We start from the raw sequence: 15,515 nt of genomic DNA, 5'->3' as shown, positions 1-15,515 counted from the left end.
TTAATCTGAAATACAGCATGTGTGTCTGTGTGATCTGTAATGTCATAGTGACATCCAAGGTGTCTAAACTGGCACACTGGCACACACACTGGCACACACACACACACACACACACACACACACACACACACACACACACACACACACACATTTGCAAACCAAATATTGCATTTCCCTGTACTAGTTGTTGCTTGTCATGTGAAAAAACAACAGACTCGTTGTCTTAGCCCCAATACAATCATTTCACACTGTAGCAGAGACCTTGAGACTAGCTGAGCAGCTCTATTATATTTCCAGACTATAAGATTTAACTCCGACATTCCTGGCTAATATCACTGTGTGCTGTTCTGGTGGCTGAGCAGTCTATGAGTTTGAGTCTATCTTTCTTATCACATTTTAGGACATACAGTATTAGTACATTAAGTACATTAAAGTGAATAATGAGACATAAAATCAATTTAGGGTGTAACAGTCTCAGCCCAGTGGATTAAAAATCTTTATTTTTGTCCATTACTGTTGCTGATTCACTATCCTTTATCACTGTAAACAAATAGTTTTTGGATTTGTGGTTTAGTAGCAATGAAAGAGGAGAGCGGATCATAACAAAATGTCTTTGTGTCCCGCAGCCAGCTGCTTAGAGAGAACAGCCAAACCCTGAGAGTTAGCTGGTAGAACAATCATCACCACAAATTGTTTGTCTTTTTGTCTAACTCCTTTACAAAATGTTCTCTGTTTTCCTAGACAGGAGGAAAATCATGGAGAATCCACTGCCTGCAAACCAGCCAAAAAGGGTGCACAATGAAACTTCTTGTTTGTGCATACAAGTGTGTGTGTGTGTGTGTGTGTGTGTGTGTGTGTGTGTGTGTGTATGTGTGTGCGTGTGTGTATGTGTGTGCGTGTGTGTATTTCTGTGTGTGTGAGCATCAAACATCAAAGCTGCATAAAGCAGAAATAAGAACAGCTGACAGCTTAAACATTTATAAGCGTGCCAGCAGGGCAAAGCTACATTATCAATGAGACTGAGCCTGAGCTAAACCTCAGCTTTTATAGAAAATGGGATAAATTGTGCTATACCGACACTGCAATCCAACCACAGGGGCCAGTTGGCATAATGAGGAGCCACTTTGATTAAATGACATTCATTTCTGCTCCCATGATCTGAGTCACCCAACAAACATTAATCTGCTGTCAACGGTTACTTCAGGGATGCACGAGCACTAGTCTATAACCTTCACGTTCCACTTCCGGGATTGCTCCAATGCTGCAGGAAATTCCGCCAGATGCATGTATTTTCTGCTTCCTTCCGCTTTCTTTGTGTTGGAATTTTAAATTCGGTAGATTTATGAGAACTATTGTTGACTGCTCCTCAGATCTCTGCAGGGTAAAATGAGACAGCTAGGTAGACTATCTGTCCAAACTGAGTTTTCTCTCACACGACTATTTTGCAGCGGCTCTGTGCGGAGCTTAGCACCACCCATGACGATTCTGATTGGTTTAAAGAAATCCCATTAAACCAGAGCACGTTTTCCTCCCATCCCCGAATGCTACGTGGAGTAGCCAGACCCTCCTTCAGAGCGCTTTGGAGGAGGGTCTGGAAAAGTGAGACTGCACGAGCACTGACAGAAAGAGTTTGTCCCGGTTGCTGCTGCTGCTGCAGTTTTTGTGAAACACCAGAGTCTGATGTGTTGGATGTCAGCCATTATTGCTCTGCAAAAATGTTCAGGCAGCTTTTTCTCCAGAAACTTGAAGACATGAAATTATCAAAAAGTACTGATATGCAAATGTATTCTCTGCACATAAGAAATTCTGCAACAAGGACTGGGGAGGGGACTCCACTAGCAGCAGGCAGCAGCACTACAAGGACCGGTTTCATAGTTTAAATACAGCAAATAAGTTATTTCCTAAAATGTTAAACTATGAATTCATCTTTAGCAAAATATTTTTCTATCATATACATTACACTTATATACATTAACCTAGCACATACACTTGTTACGAAGCCTGCTGGCTCTTGTTTTTTTTTTAAGGAACTAATTGTAACGATAATGATGAAGTAATGAGGGACTACTTTGTAACTATTCAGTATTATCTATCATTTTACTGAGGGGCGCGCGCGCATAAAAAGGTAAGTAATCATAATGATGAAGCAATAAGGGACTACTTAGTAAACACTCAGTATTATGTATCACTTTACAATGCAGTAGGCTTAACAACAACACTATCTAATGTTGAAGTAACTAGTAATTAATGGTATAACTGCTATAAATCACTGCATGTTTATGTGTGGTAGAAAAAAAGATGTTTATGCATGTGTCTGTGAAAAATGGTCTAGAAGAAAGTAAACTGTCAGGCTTGTTTGCAGGCCAGTTACATAAGCAGCTTGCTTGCGTATTTGAGGTTTTGGTGGTGAATGGGGGAGGTGGAAAAAAGTGAAACAGGGAGAGTAAAAAGAGACAGAAGACTCAGAAGAGAGAGAAATGGGCCTGCGTTGACAGCAGACTTTCAAACAGCCTGCCGGCTCTAATACAAACCGTTATGAAACAAACCAAATTGCTCAACTTGCAAAGGAAAAGTCTAAAAATAACTGGCCTTGGCTGAATTAGGTTACATGTTTTAAAAATGTGGAAATCATACTCCCTGTGTGTTTGTGTGAATGTTATAGACAGACAGTCTTGTGACTATAAGTGGTAATCAGTGTTGGGGAGTAAAGGAATACATGTACTGGTGTTACGTATTCAGAATACAAATTATGAGTAACTGTATTCCGTTACAGTTACAATTTAAATAGTTGGTATTTAGAATACAATTACATTGTTGAAATCAATGGATTACATGACAATACTTCTCTGTTTCACGAGTTTATTCACTCTCTGAATAAATTAAGGCAACTCCTTGCATTTCCCAGAAGCCCCAATATGAAAACGAAAAAATGAAAATTTGCATGATCACTGATATAGGTAGAGATGGAGCCGGCACCGGCACAACAGAGCCAGGGCAGGAATGCATTTCTATCTTGGAAATTCAAACTGCATTTCACATTAAAGAAATAGAAGGAAGAACGAAATATAACGTGTGCAATGTGCAGTGCAACCTCTGCTTGCCAGCAACCAACCTCCTTTCAACGTCCAAATTACTCCACCTCCAACCTGAAGAAGCATCTTAAAGTAAGTTATCTATTTTATAGTTGACGTGCAACTTTACATTCTCCTATGTGCTGATTTACTTGCCCCAGACCTGTTGAAAGACTCACTAGGCCTGTTTGACGTCCTAGCTAACATTATCTTAAATTAGCTCGTGGTAGCTTAGACTGCGGTTAGATTTTTGTAGTATGCAGTTCGGGACTACAAATACAAAAATCTATCTGCTTGTTCAGGTACACATTCAGCCAGTTGGAACAGAAGAACACACCAGAATAGGCCTGTTAACTAAGCTGTATGTGATGGCCGCAGTCTTACACTTATAAAATGCAATTCAATGTGGAAGTAATCCAAGTATTCAGAATACGTTACTCAGATTGAGTAACGTAACGGAATACGTTACAAATTACATTTTTGGGCATGTATTCTGTATTCTGTAACAGAATACGTTTTGAAAGTATCCTTCCCAACACTGGTGGTAATGGGACACCTAGTGTGACTCACTGATAGTTATTATTGTTGGATATGACAATGCATATTAGTACCAAAATAGAACAGCAGGTTTTAAGCTTCATCTCTATGGACCCAGAGTTTTAAATCATCTCTCTCTGGCCCAATTTTTTAAGCCTATTGTGCAAGCCAATCTAGCAATCTGTGCACTGTTTTAGACCACCAACACAGTTACAGGGACATTTCTTTTTAACATATTATAGCCAGAAAACAGCTATTTAAAAAAAACATGCCAGCGTTTTTGCATGTTTAAAGCCATGCATTACAAATTGCATTTATTTGTGTTTTTAGTCATGCTGGAGGCAGTGTCTGCAACTTTGGTCCATGCTAAATATCTCACCAGGGATTGCCATGAAATTTGGTACAGACATTTATGGTTTCCAGAGGATAAAGCCTGATGACTTTGAAGATTACCTCCAGCACCACCATGAGGGTGACTGACTGATATCTAGACAACTATAGGATGTATTGTGATTTAAAAAAAGGTCCCTATAGAATACATTCCTATGGCTTTGCTGATCCCTTTTCATCTAGCTGCATTATCAGGTCAAACTTTCACTTTATCCAGTACTTTGATTTATGACTAAATCCCTGCAAAATGACCCAGTCCCATCAGGCTCAGCAGTAGTTTGTCTTTAGTGCTAATTCGGAAACGTTAGCATGCTAACACGCTAAACTGAGATGATTAACATAGTGTACACTGTACCTGCTAAACATCAGCATGTTAGAGTTGTCATTGTGAGCATGTTAGCATGCTGACGTTACATGAAAGCACTGCTGTGCCCAAGTACAGTCTAACAGAGCTAGAGTTTAAATTTATGAAAGGTGTGACTGGTGTAAGTTCATGTCAACACTGTGGAAAAATCAACTTGCAGTCTAGTCGGCATTATGACTTCCTGTTAGACGCACTGACATTTAAGCAGCCATTTTTATTCTAATTCACATAATCCTTTAATGCTGTTTTATGAGTTGCTTGTGGGGTTGTTTACGTCACCAAAGCTTGTGAATTCAGTGCTATTGGTCAACTACAGTAATACTAAAATCTCTGAGCATCTTACAAGCATTTCCTGGCCCTTCAATCAACCCAAGACAGGCAGGGAAGGTGGGAAAAATACATTCTTCTGTCTATAAAGTTATATAAATATAAACACGTTCTTTTAGTAACAATTTCATTTCACCTGCAAACATTTGGCCCTGTTTTCTAACCCACCTGCTTTAAGACTCTTTTGTAGTGCTTAGCATATGATACAGTATTCATTTCTATGGTTATTTTTAATGCTGCACACTTTAATGTGATGTGAAGTCTGCTACAAAAGTTATTCAAAAGCATGCTAATCAAGCAGTGTGTGTGTGTGTGTGCGTGTGTGTGCGTGTGTGTGTGTGTGTGTGTGTGTGTGTGTGTGTGTGTGTGTGTGTGTGCTTGAGTGTACTCAGCTTGTGTGTATGTGAATGCATGCCAGACAGAGCCTGGAGACCCTGCACACACACACACACACACACACACACACACACACACACACACACACACACATACAGGACACCACATGCACATACACTCCTATACTCCAGTGCTGACTACTGAGACCACGCAAGAGCACGCTAATCTGTTGGCATGACAACTGGAGTGGAATATTCGCTTGGCCTAGAAAATATGGCTGTGAAGAAAAGATGAATGAGCAGTGAGATATGAATTAAAAATCAGCAACATTCAGACGGTCTACTCTTTAATTACAGACCCCACTGTCTTACACAATGTCCTGTGTCATCCTCTCATCATCAAATAAGTGTCTCACGTGGCTGCAGCTGTGTATTAACACCCACATGTGTGTCAGTGTATGTAATATTGTATGAGCTAACTGCTGTCCCAGTTCGAGGGTCGTAGGCAGACACTACCGACTCTGCACACCATAAAGCATATTTCTAACTACTTGCTGTGCATGTTGCCTTGCTTTGGGGTTTGTGTTGTTCTCTTTTCAAACCGTTAATAAAGCCTTAAATGTCTCTGAAATTCCACAGAGGTCAGCTGAGACGGCCAAAAGGAATAAAGCCACGTCCTGGTGCCATAAAACACGCCTGAATTGATGGTTTAATTCCAGCTGAAAGTCTGCCGAAGAGAGTGCAAGGATGAGGTTTTTTTTTTTACTGCTGCACCGCATGGTCGCATAAAGCATTTAAGAGTTTCCTCAACCCCAAGCGCTAATGCTGAGACTCTGAAAAAGCAGCACAGCAGTAGGAAATCTTGAAGGGGGAGAGCACAATCAGGAGGTTCATTGAGAGATCAGGTTCAGGTGATCAGGTGAAACTTTTGACCAAAAAAACGCATGTATTATTAAGTGTGATGGATGAGACAGTCTTGCTTGAGGATTAACATTGAGTTTAAGCGGCGTTAAAGGAAGAGGTTTGAATTTCTGACTGTGGTTTTAAGCCACATGTACAACATCTCAAAACTCGTAAAGGGGTGTTGTCACGTCAGCAAAATGGCTGGTACACAAGGTCTAATAGAATGTAAGTTAACTCTTAACTGTTCTTACATCACCTTGTTCCCTCCTAACTTTTTTTTTTTTATAATTTTTTTTGGGCATTTTAGGTCTTTAATTCCATAGGACAGATGAAGACATGAAAGGGGAGAGAGAGGGGAATGACATGCAGCAAAGGACCACAGGTCGGAGTCGAACTCGCGGCCGCTGCGTCGAGGAGTAAACCTCTATATATGTGCGCCTGCTCTACCAACTGAGCTAACCCGGCCACATTGTTCCCTCCTAACTTTATCACTGAGATAAGATGCCAGGCAGAACAAATGGAATTAAAGAGAGGACTGTCTGACCCCACTTGGCTTATATCAGAGAGACAGAAGAGAGTGGAAAATAACTGAGAGACGGAGCAGCGTAGGATTTAGACTTGGGGATGGTCCTTTATGTCTCTGCAAAGACGGACAAATCCTCTGACATAACAGACGCATCGGCAGAGACAACACATGGTCAATAGATCCCTAATGAGTTGACTGCAGCCCTAAACGAACAAGTTAATCTGCTGTGAACTCAGTGCAAACCGACACACAGCTGACTATTAGTAAGGTGCATGCAGATGAGATTTGAATCCTGCAGGTGCATGAAGATCCCCTTAAAGGAATAATTCCACGTTTTAGGAACAAAAGCGTATTCTTCGCAGAGATTTAGATGAGATGGTCGATGCTACTTACATATTTGTCCGTTAGATATGAAGCTAGAGGTGAATCTATCGATTATTTTTTCGATTAATCTATTGACTATTCTGATTAGTCAATTCATTCTTTACTCACCAATTATTAATAACCATAACTTAACAATCTTTCAACCTTTTTTGTATTGTAGTATTGTATATTATATTACTGTATTGTAGGCTATGTGTCAGTGTCTAAAGTGAATTAATGAAGATGAAAATAAAATATTTGAGATTAACAATATTTGTGACATCCAGCCTGCAGAATTGGACTTATCATATAAAGTACGTCTCGGGGTGTACGGATGAACTGACTGGATGTTTTTCTCTTAACTGGAGTCTGGGGAACAAAAAAAGTCTTGGTTATTTAATTAATGAAGTGATTTAGTCATTAGTAGCTGAAATACTGAGTATCATATTCAAGTTCTCACGTTTATAGCAAACCAAATTTCATAAAAATTGGCTCAATATTAAACAAGTTACATTCCAGATCTCTCAATACATGTATTTGTTTACTAGTGGATCTTGACGCACGTCGAATCGCAAATGTGATATCTTATCTTTGGTTGCTTACATCGACACACAGAGTGACGTTAATGTAAATCTACGTCATTTAATTTTATAATTCTATATGCGCATAAACAACAACAACTTGCAAATGCGCTGGAAAGCGGGCGGCATTGATAAAGACTCTTTTTCAGCATGCCTGGGGGAGCAGAAGCCGCCATCAGGCATGAATGTAAACAGTGGGACGCATCGACGCATTTCAGGCAAAGCAAGCAAAGTATTTACGTAATCTGTCACGTCCGTACATTGTTCCAGCCCTAAATGTGTGAATTGGTAAGCTTTAGAGGTGCTGTTAGATTTTTCACCTTTGGATAGAGCCCGGCTAGCTTTCCAGCCCTCCAGCCTTAATGCTAAGCTAAGCTAACTGTGTCCTGGCTCCACTTTCATATTTATAAGACACATGCAAAGTGGTATCGATCTTCTCGTCTTATATTCGGCAAGAAAACAAATAAGTGTATTTTTCAAAAAACTGTCTATCAAACTATTCCCATAAAGGACATTTCATTTTCAGTTTCATGTGTGGCATTAAAGGCTTCAAGGCCAGCAAGGAGCCAGACATTCCTGTCTAGTTTGTTGTTCGTGGGAATCTTGATCTCAGCTTAATGAGCATTTCCTGGTATGTTTCATCCAGAGTCTAGTGCCTCAGGCCGTCCTCGTCGGCCTACAGCTGAAGCTTTGGCTCCTGTAAACATATTAGAGGAATCAAACTTTGTTGACTGAGTGTGTGCATGCATGTTGGGAGGTTAATCACTCCCCAAATCAATCCAGGCATGAGCTGACAAACTAAATCGTTGAGCAGAGGCGCAGTGACCCCATGCTGAGAGGAAAAACGAGAAAGAGTAGAAGGGGGAAACGAGGGACAGAGAGAAAAATTGAAGAGAAGGGAGAAGAGAAAGACGACGACGATGAAGATAAATCGAGGCGGCAGAGAGATACAGAAGATAGGGAACGCAGCAGAGAGTGAGGGTGGCTTTAAAAAATGCATGCGTCTCCATTTGGCAGAGGGGAAAAAATTTCCCAGCAGAGAGAAGGCTGTAGGTGAGAGCATAGCTAGAGCATTAACACTTAGATTGTCTAAAAGAAACAAGTCCTTATCCCTGGAAGAAACAAAGGAGGAAGGAGAGCGAAGGGAAGGAGAAGAGGAAGCTGCGGAAGTGCCCTGAGGCTGTGCTCTTTCTGCCCCATGATGCCATTTAACTGCTGCTACTTACTGTGAAGCCTCAAACACACACGTACGCACAAACACATACACACACAGTGCAGACATGTTTACATGTGATTCATTTTACAGTTGAGCGTTTGCTGGAGGCCATTAGGTTAAGTGCTCTCCATTGCAGACTACAGTAGGACCTGATAGTCTGCATAACACACACACTCACAGGCAGCTGTAAGTGACCGACTCGTCCGCTAGTGAAACACACACAATGTCATGGGGGACATCCTATTTGTGCCACAAATTATCAGTCAGTGGATTCAGTGACCCAGAATATTTGACAAATTTCCAGCAGGGCTTTCTAACGTTTGACATGCACGTGCGATGGAGTCCGTCTCTAATCTACCAGGTTACACTGAGGGAATAATGCAGACATTTAGTCTCCTCTGGGAATCCTGAAAAACAGAGAGCCCTTCCATCATCCTAAAACATAATCCTCAAGCAATAATGCACATTACAGCAGCTCTTGGATTTAAGTAAAAAGGCTTTCAAGCTGAAGAAAACGTGAGTGAGCTGAAGGGGAGAATTGGCTGGTACAACTGAAACCTATTTTTGACGAGAGCAGGGGTCAGAGAATCCAAAGACATGTTGATTTAAGAAGACATTTAAAACAGAAAAACACAACCATCTTCTCATCAACTTTTGGAAGTAGTCTTGGTCATCCTGCTGTTTAACACAGGGCATGTTGAGCTAAGTTAATGTAAAGTGACCTGTAAAGGCCTCTTTACAGTCACTGTTCCCGACCTGTCGCGCGACAGAGAGGTCGTATACCACTCTATTTTTTTTTTAGCGCCGCACAACAAAGCAGAAACTGCATTCTGACTGGTACCGGATGCCAGGACTCTCAGAGTGACTGCAAGTCTCTCTTGTAAACTTACTGGGTTAAGATGAGTTCTTTTTATGATGAATGAAAGGCTTGATCCGACGAAGTAGGTCATCGAATCGTTGTGCAGACATTCTGAAGTATTCAAAGTGCTTTTCTTCATCTATCATCCTCATTTGTTTCACGAGGATATTGAACTCACCATATTTACAGTATGTCTGGCGTTTTTCAAAGGACAAACATTCCTCCTTCTTTTTCTTCGTTTCTTTGCAAGCAGGCTCAAAAGCAGCTGTTCTTCCTCATCCATTGACTCCAATATCATCTTAGCCACTGTTGACATTAACGTCACTGCTGCTGCCAGTTCTGCCATTGTTTACCTTTTTCTTCTTCTTCTAGTCCGTAGAAATAGCAAAGTCGGTAGCCTTTCCTCAGTTGCGACACCTCTGTTCAGGAGAAGACTGCAACTATTGTCGCGACCACCACGCGCGAGTATAAATAGTTACGGTGCTCCCATGGCGTCACACAGTCGTGTGACAGCTCGGGAATGGCGAGTATAATGAACGTTTAACATTGTCGGTGTTGTGGGAATTCGACACCCTTTCAGAACTTACTCCTCTGGCTGACACAAGGCCTCTAAACCAAATGACACAAAACTGTAGATAATTTGGTAATGCTTTGTTCCTCAATACTTTCCAAAACCATTATAAATGGCTGTTACAATCATAATTCATGACTGTTTTCAGATCTGCCACTGTTACTGTTGAGGTACTCTATGGTTACTTGGTTGAGTTTAGGAAACACCTGGTTCAAAGAAAGGATGACTTGGTCATGGTTAAGGAAAGATCACAGTTAAATGACTTTCCAGCTAACACGCTACTTCTGCCCTTTGCTTCTGAGATACAAAATTCACGACTCACTGACCCCACGAAGTCCATGTCAGTTAAGTAATTTAACATAGGTCCCTTTAAATATTTGAGCATATGACGATGCTGCTGTTGTCTCGTGAGAACAGTGTCAGCTGAGAACAGAAAGAAACACCTTTAGCTTTTGCCTCCTTATGTAATGCGTGCTTTTTAATTGTTAATAGTAGTTAAACCAGCCAAAAATCATGCTCATTCAATCATCTATATTTAATGTGTAGCCTACTGAAGTTCCTGCACGAGGAGACAAATTCATATCACTGTGAGGTGGGTATTACACCTGAAGGGAAGAATGGCTAATGGCTAGCTTCAGCACAGTAGCATCGCTAGCAGTATTTTGTCAATGTTGGCCAACATTTTTGTCACAGTTGTTGTTTTTGTTTTAAGGCATGATGCCAAAAATAGGCCACTTTGCTCACTGACAAGCAACCAACATTAGGTGGGTCATCAAAAACTGACATTTTGAAATGCTTAAGCACATGCGCGCGCGCGCACACACACACACACACACACACACACACACACACACACACACACACACACACACACACACACACACACACACACACACACACACACACATTACCAAGAAGGTTAGGTTTCTGCTTGGAGCTTTAAGAGGCATTGAAGCAGAACCTCTCTCTCTCACACTGTGCATTTCTATGCATACATGTCTGTATGCTCCCATGGATTGGCCAGCACTGGTTGTCATGGTTATCTGGCCATACTGTGCCTATACTTCGGTCACCATGGAGCCCAGGCTGGAGCTAATATCCCAGGATCCCTCACAAAGGTTTTTCAAAGGTGTGTGCCACACCAAAACCCCACAGAAACCATCATCAAAAATGATTTCCTTTTTGTCTTCACAATCACACCGGCTCCTGCTTTCTTCTCTAATTCCACCTCCATCCGTCTGACTGTTTCCCTCTCACATTTACAATCCACTCTCCTTTTGCTTGGCTTTGCTTTTCTCACCATCCCCCCTCTCTCTCCTGGGCTCTTATTTTCTCTCCCTCTCATCTCATTTCTATCTTCTCCCTCTCTCTTTCCTTCTCTGTCTCTCTTGATTTCTCATTTTTCTATCTCCAATCTCTCTCCTCCTTCTTCTTCCCTCGCACTCAGCTCTAATGAGCTCACCTCGCTAATAATATAGCTGTTAATGCTGCTGTGTAGTTGTGTCCATTTCCTGTTTATTGTGAGCTGAACTAACTTCAACAGCCAGGAAAAATATGATTAATCTGCTCAGAAATAGATCAGTCTGTTTATGTGTATTTTCAGTTAAAATATCTCTCTCTGCTTTCCTAAATGAGTATCCATTGCATAAAATCTGATTTATGAAACATTAATATTGCTTAAGGGCCTGGATTGGTTTTGTGAAAACACATGAAACCACAACGCACTTTAAACCTCTTTAATCTCTGCAAATGCACACAGGGTTTGTTTGTGTGAGTGTGTGTTTGTGTGTGTTGGTGTGCCTCCCTAACGTGTCTCTTTTCCAGTGAAGAAGAGGAGAGGTGCGAGGCACAACCAGAAATGTGCGAGACTGTAGTTTTTTTCATTAAGGCTGCAGTCTACACAGACATGTCAAACGCTGATATCTGCTGACATTTCCTGATGTGGACATTTCACAGAAGGTCACTGAGGTGAGACTGCATTGGATCAAATCTGTGAAATTGTTTATTAGGCTTAAAACACTTAACCCTTCTGGCCAGAAAGTGAAATACTAACCTGGGTTACAAAGAGCAGGTATGACATGTACGGTACGGTAAATAAGAGTTTAAGACTAAATGCAGTGGGTACAGACAGCTAGTAAACTGGGTATACAGCCTCCCTCTCTTTCTCTTCCTCGCCCAGCTGTGAACGCCCTCAGACTCCCGTGGAGCCACCAGGGAGCTCGGCCAGGCCATGATAGTGACACGCTGTAGCCCCATAAAACTGCTCCAGCCTGGAGCACTGGCCAAACTAAAAGCTGCTTAGTGGGACAAAACTCTGGCTGAGCTCTGACTTAAAGCTGCACTAATCAGAGCTGTTAGAGGAGGAATCGTCAAACGTATCGCACACAAGATTACAAGGACATCTCAAAACGTGAATGCATAGATGGAAAGATGGATGATGGATGGATGGATGGATGGGGATGTATACAAGGACAGATTGCTAAAAAGAAACTGAAACAATAGTGAATGAGTGCTTCATTGGACTGAAAAGACAAATGTTTTCTTATGAGGATGTCCCACAGCAACAGCTCAGACTTCTTGCATGCCTGAATGCAACAGCTCCATCCGGCACAATTACAGCTCAACAAGACAAAGAGCAGGGAAGCTGTTGCATGTCTGAGCATGCGTCTTTGAGCGCTCTGCGACCATGATGGCAGGCGTCGGTTGTGAATGCAACAAGCCACCCTGAGCACTTTTCGGCGTTGATTGGAGAGAAAGAGTGGCAGATAAAGAAAGAGAGAGGCCTTAACACAAAGAACAAAAGAGCCACAGAGGCGGCAAACAAGAGGGATACTGCGGCCACAGGGGCCTGGATGGCAAATATTACACAACTGCAGCACTGTCATCCCCTCTGCCCAAACTTGGCAAGCTCCTCCATAGGCCATCAATGCCCTCTGCTTCTCCCAGGAGCCTAACACTTTTCTGCACAGCTAGCTAACACATTAGCATGCAGCCCCATCCCCCTGCAAGGGCAACCATCCGCTCACATCATACACAGAAACGCTTCATATGCAGCAGCAGCTGGGGATCTGTTGGGAAATACAATTATGATGCTCTAGCTACATTTTGGGTGGATCTAAGAGGCACTTGGTACTGACAAAAGCAAATGGAGACATCAGACCTGGGTGTCTCCACCAGTCAAGAATAAGTACTTGATCTCTCATGTATTGATGGGTCCATCGTAAACACCTTTCCCACCCTTAAAGCCTACCTGACTTTGAACTCAGTGAGCTGTGGCTGTGCTCCCGGTTCAGCACAGTAGATCTGGGGGAAGTAAAACCGGTGCGACTGAAGGTTGATGTCCATGGTGTCCACACACAGCAGACACACAGGTCAGCCCTGTTTAGCAACTACAAAAATGTGAGAAAGAAAAAACGTCTTTATTTGTTGCTTTTTCCTTTGTCTGTCCTAAATTTCCTCGCTGACACTTTTGCTAAAGGTCAGAGTTCAGCGCCAGCAACCCCAGACACCTTCTCCCCAAGTGGTCGCAGGGCTACAGAGCGCTACCGCCAGGAAGGCATCCCCCTCTTCTTCGTCTCCTCCGTGTACAGCACATTCAATCACCTCTGCTGCCCAGCACCGAACAGGCACACTAACCTATTTCCCCACTAGCAGCCACTGTACACTCAGCAGCTGTGAGCACAAGAACAAAGATGAGTCCAGTAAAAGATGCTGCCTCCTAAAGACACAAAAAATAATCCTGGTTTGTGGTCAATAATTCATCCTTTAGCACGTAGAGAAGCAAAATTAGGAAGAAATGAAGGAGAATGTTGAACTGTGGGGGAAAGCAAGGCTTAAAAATGTGAGAGCAGCCCAGCTCAGCCACATACAGAGGAAACTGAATGGGAGATGAGAGTCCTTTGGCTTTTACGCTTCAGAGACGGAGGAGGGGGGAAAGAGAGAGAGGGATGGAGATAGAGAGAGATTCCCGGTGCTGTGAGGCGTTGCCCTCGCACTGGCTCTCCTCTCTGTGTCTCATTGGATTACCTCCTCCCTCTCCATCCCTCCTCCTCCCTCCATCCCTCCATCCCTCCCATCCTCCCCTCCCAGCTGTGACAAGAATGATGGGCCGCCAGCCCCGGAGGCGACTGGTCCTGCCCCTCCTTCCACCCTCTCTCTCCTTCCTCCTCCTCCGCCTCCCTGCTCTCCTCTCTCGGCTCTCGATTGGCCAAGGTGAGGATGCGTAAGCCCGCATGGGGGGGAGGCGAGGAGGAGGAGCAACAGATTTTTAATTCATCTGATGGCTCCCGTGTTTTCTCGCACATGATGTGGCATGCCGGGCTTGGGTGGAGCTCTGGATGCAACACAATCTCTCTCACACACACACACACACACACACACACACACAGATCTGGCAGCTTTTACTGGAGGTTCATTAGCAACAAGGGACACAGTTGGAGAAAAAGCAATAGATCTCTTTGTTGGAAGTTGTGGCTCAATTGGCTTTGGAGAGGGTCAATGTCTACATCAATGAAACATACCAAATTTGAGCGTACAATGCCAACATTTGCCCCTTTAATATTCCCATGCTCTGTTTATCCAGATGCATGCAGATTATAAATTATATACAGTAAGTGGTGTGTGGCTATAACACTAATCTTCTGGGTAGGTTCCACATCACAGCAGCCTGCCAGTAACCAAAAAACCCCTCCCATATTTACTGTACATACTTTGACATTCCAGGAAAATATCCCACCCGTGGGCTCTTTCTGCTATAGCACAGCTCACTCCACTCACATCACCCACATCTGTTCTGCTGTGTTTTGCCAGCAGGCAATTTCATTGATGGGACTGGCTATAGAACTGTTGTATGGCACGGTTTGCTCTGTAATCGGTGTGGACGGCAGTGGACAATTCTTTGTGCCAATAAAATGTCATCCTTGTCCTTTTTTATATCTGTGTGATATTAGTTCACATATTTGCCAGACCCTGGAAAAAAACATATTTACTTTAGGCTACATGCAAATGTCTGCTTGCAATGACTTGCATCATTTAGCCTTCTTGGACAAATGAGGCATCATTACAGCTCCACAGCAATTTAAGCACAGTGATTTAGTACTGCACTTCCACAAAGTTAGGAGGCTTGCAAGAGACTGATTAAAAAAAGAATGGTCAAAATTGAAGCTGTGGTTTGCTGACTAGTATGGGCCAAACGTCAAAAACACTTGATCCTACATTTCCCATAATTCAACTCAATAGCATCTTACATTAGACTTCCCCTGCCTGTTAGAGCTGTTACACACCAACCAGACGGCCGACCGTCGGCAGAAAAGGCAGTCGGACTGATCAGACCCCGAGGTCCAAAAAAATGCCTCAAAACACAATGAGGCGACGCCGACTTGAGCGTGCGCTCTGCGCGTAATACGTCTCCATAGCAGCAGGCGGCGCTTCTCTGTATTGTTTCCCAGAAAATGAAAACCAGCAGCTGATAGG

The 15,515-nt window shown here is 42.8% G+C and overlaps 1 protein-coding gene and 1 long non-coding RNA gene across 4 annotated transcripts in view; both read right to left on the bottom strand.

Annotated features, from left to right (window-relative positions):
* evlb (Enah/Vasp-like b) overlaps positions 1 to 15,515 on the bottom strand; it is a 50,972-nt gene that overhangs the window by 25,016 nt on the left and 10,441 nt on the right. For 2 of the 3 annotated variants that reach the window (XM_035995724.1, XM_031310513.2), the window contains exon 1: positions 13,294 to 14,041. The exons of the other annotated variant lie outside the window; for it this stretch is intronic. In XM_035995724.1, the coding sequence (XP_035851617.1) occupies positions 13,294 to 13,388 (95 nt within the window). In that variant the 5' untranslated portion in view covers positions 13,389 to 14,041. Of the gene's footprint in view, positions 1 to 13,293; positions 14,042 to 15,515 lie in introns of those variants that run through there. 3 annotated transcript variants of the gene reach the window in all.
* LOC116057936 lies at positions 9,716 to 9,859 on the bottom strand. The gene is made up of 2 exons (XR_004106909.2): positions 9,826 to 9,859; positions 9,716 to 9,770 (listed from the first exon to the last, which is right to left on the bottom strand). It is a non-coding gene; the product is annotated as an uncharacterized LOC116057936 (long non-coding RNA).

The sequence above is a fragment of the Sander lucioperca genome, chromosome 19 (genome assembly GCF_008315115.2).
Source record: "Sander lucioperca isolate FBNREF2018 chromosome 19, SLUC_FBN_1.2, whole genome shotgun sequence".
In the NCBI taxonomy this organism is placed as follows: domain Eukaryota; kingdom Metazoa; phylum Chordata; class Actinopteri; order Perciformes; family Percidae; genus Sander; species Sander lucioperca.
The sequence above is the reverse complement of the archived record's forward strand: the minus strand, read 5'-3'. Positions and strand labels throughout refer to the sequence as shown.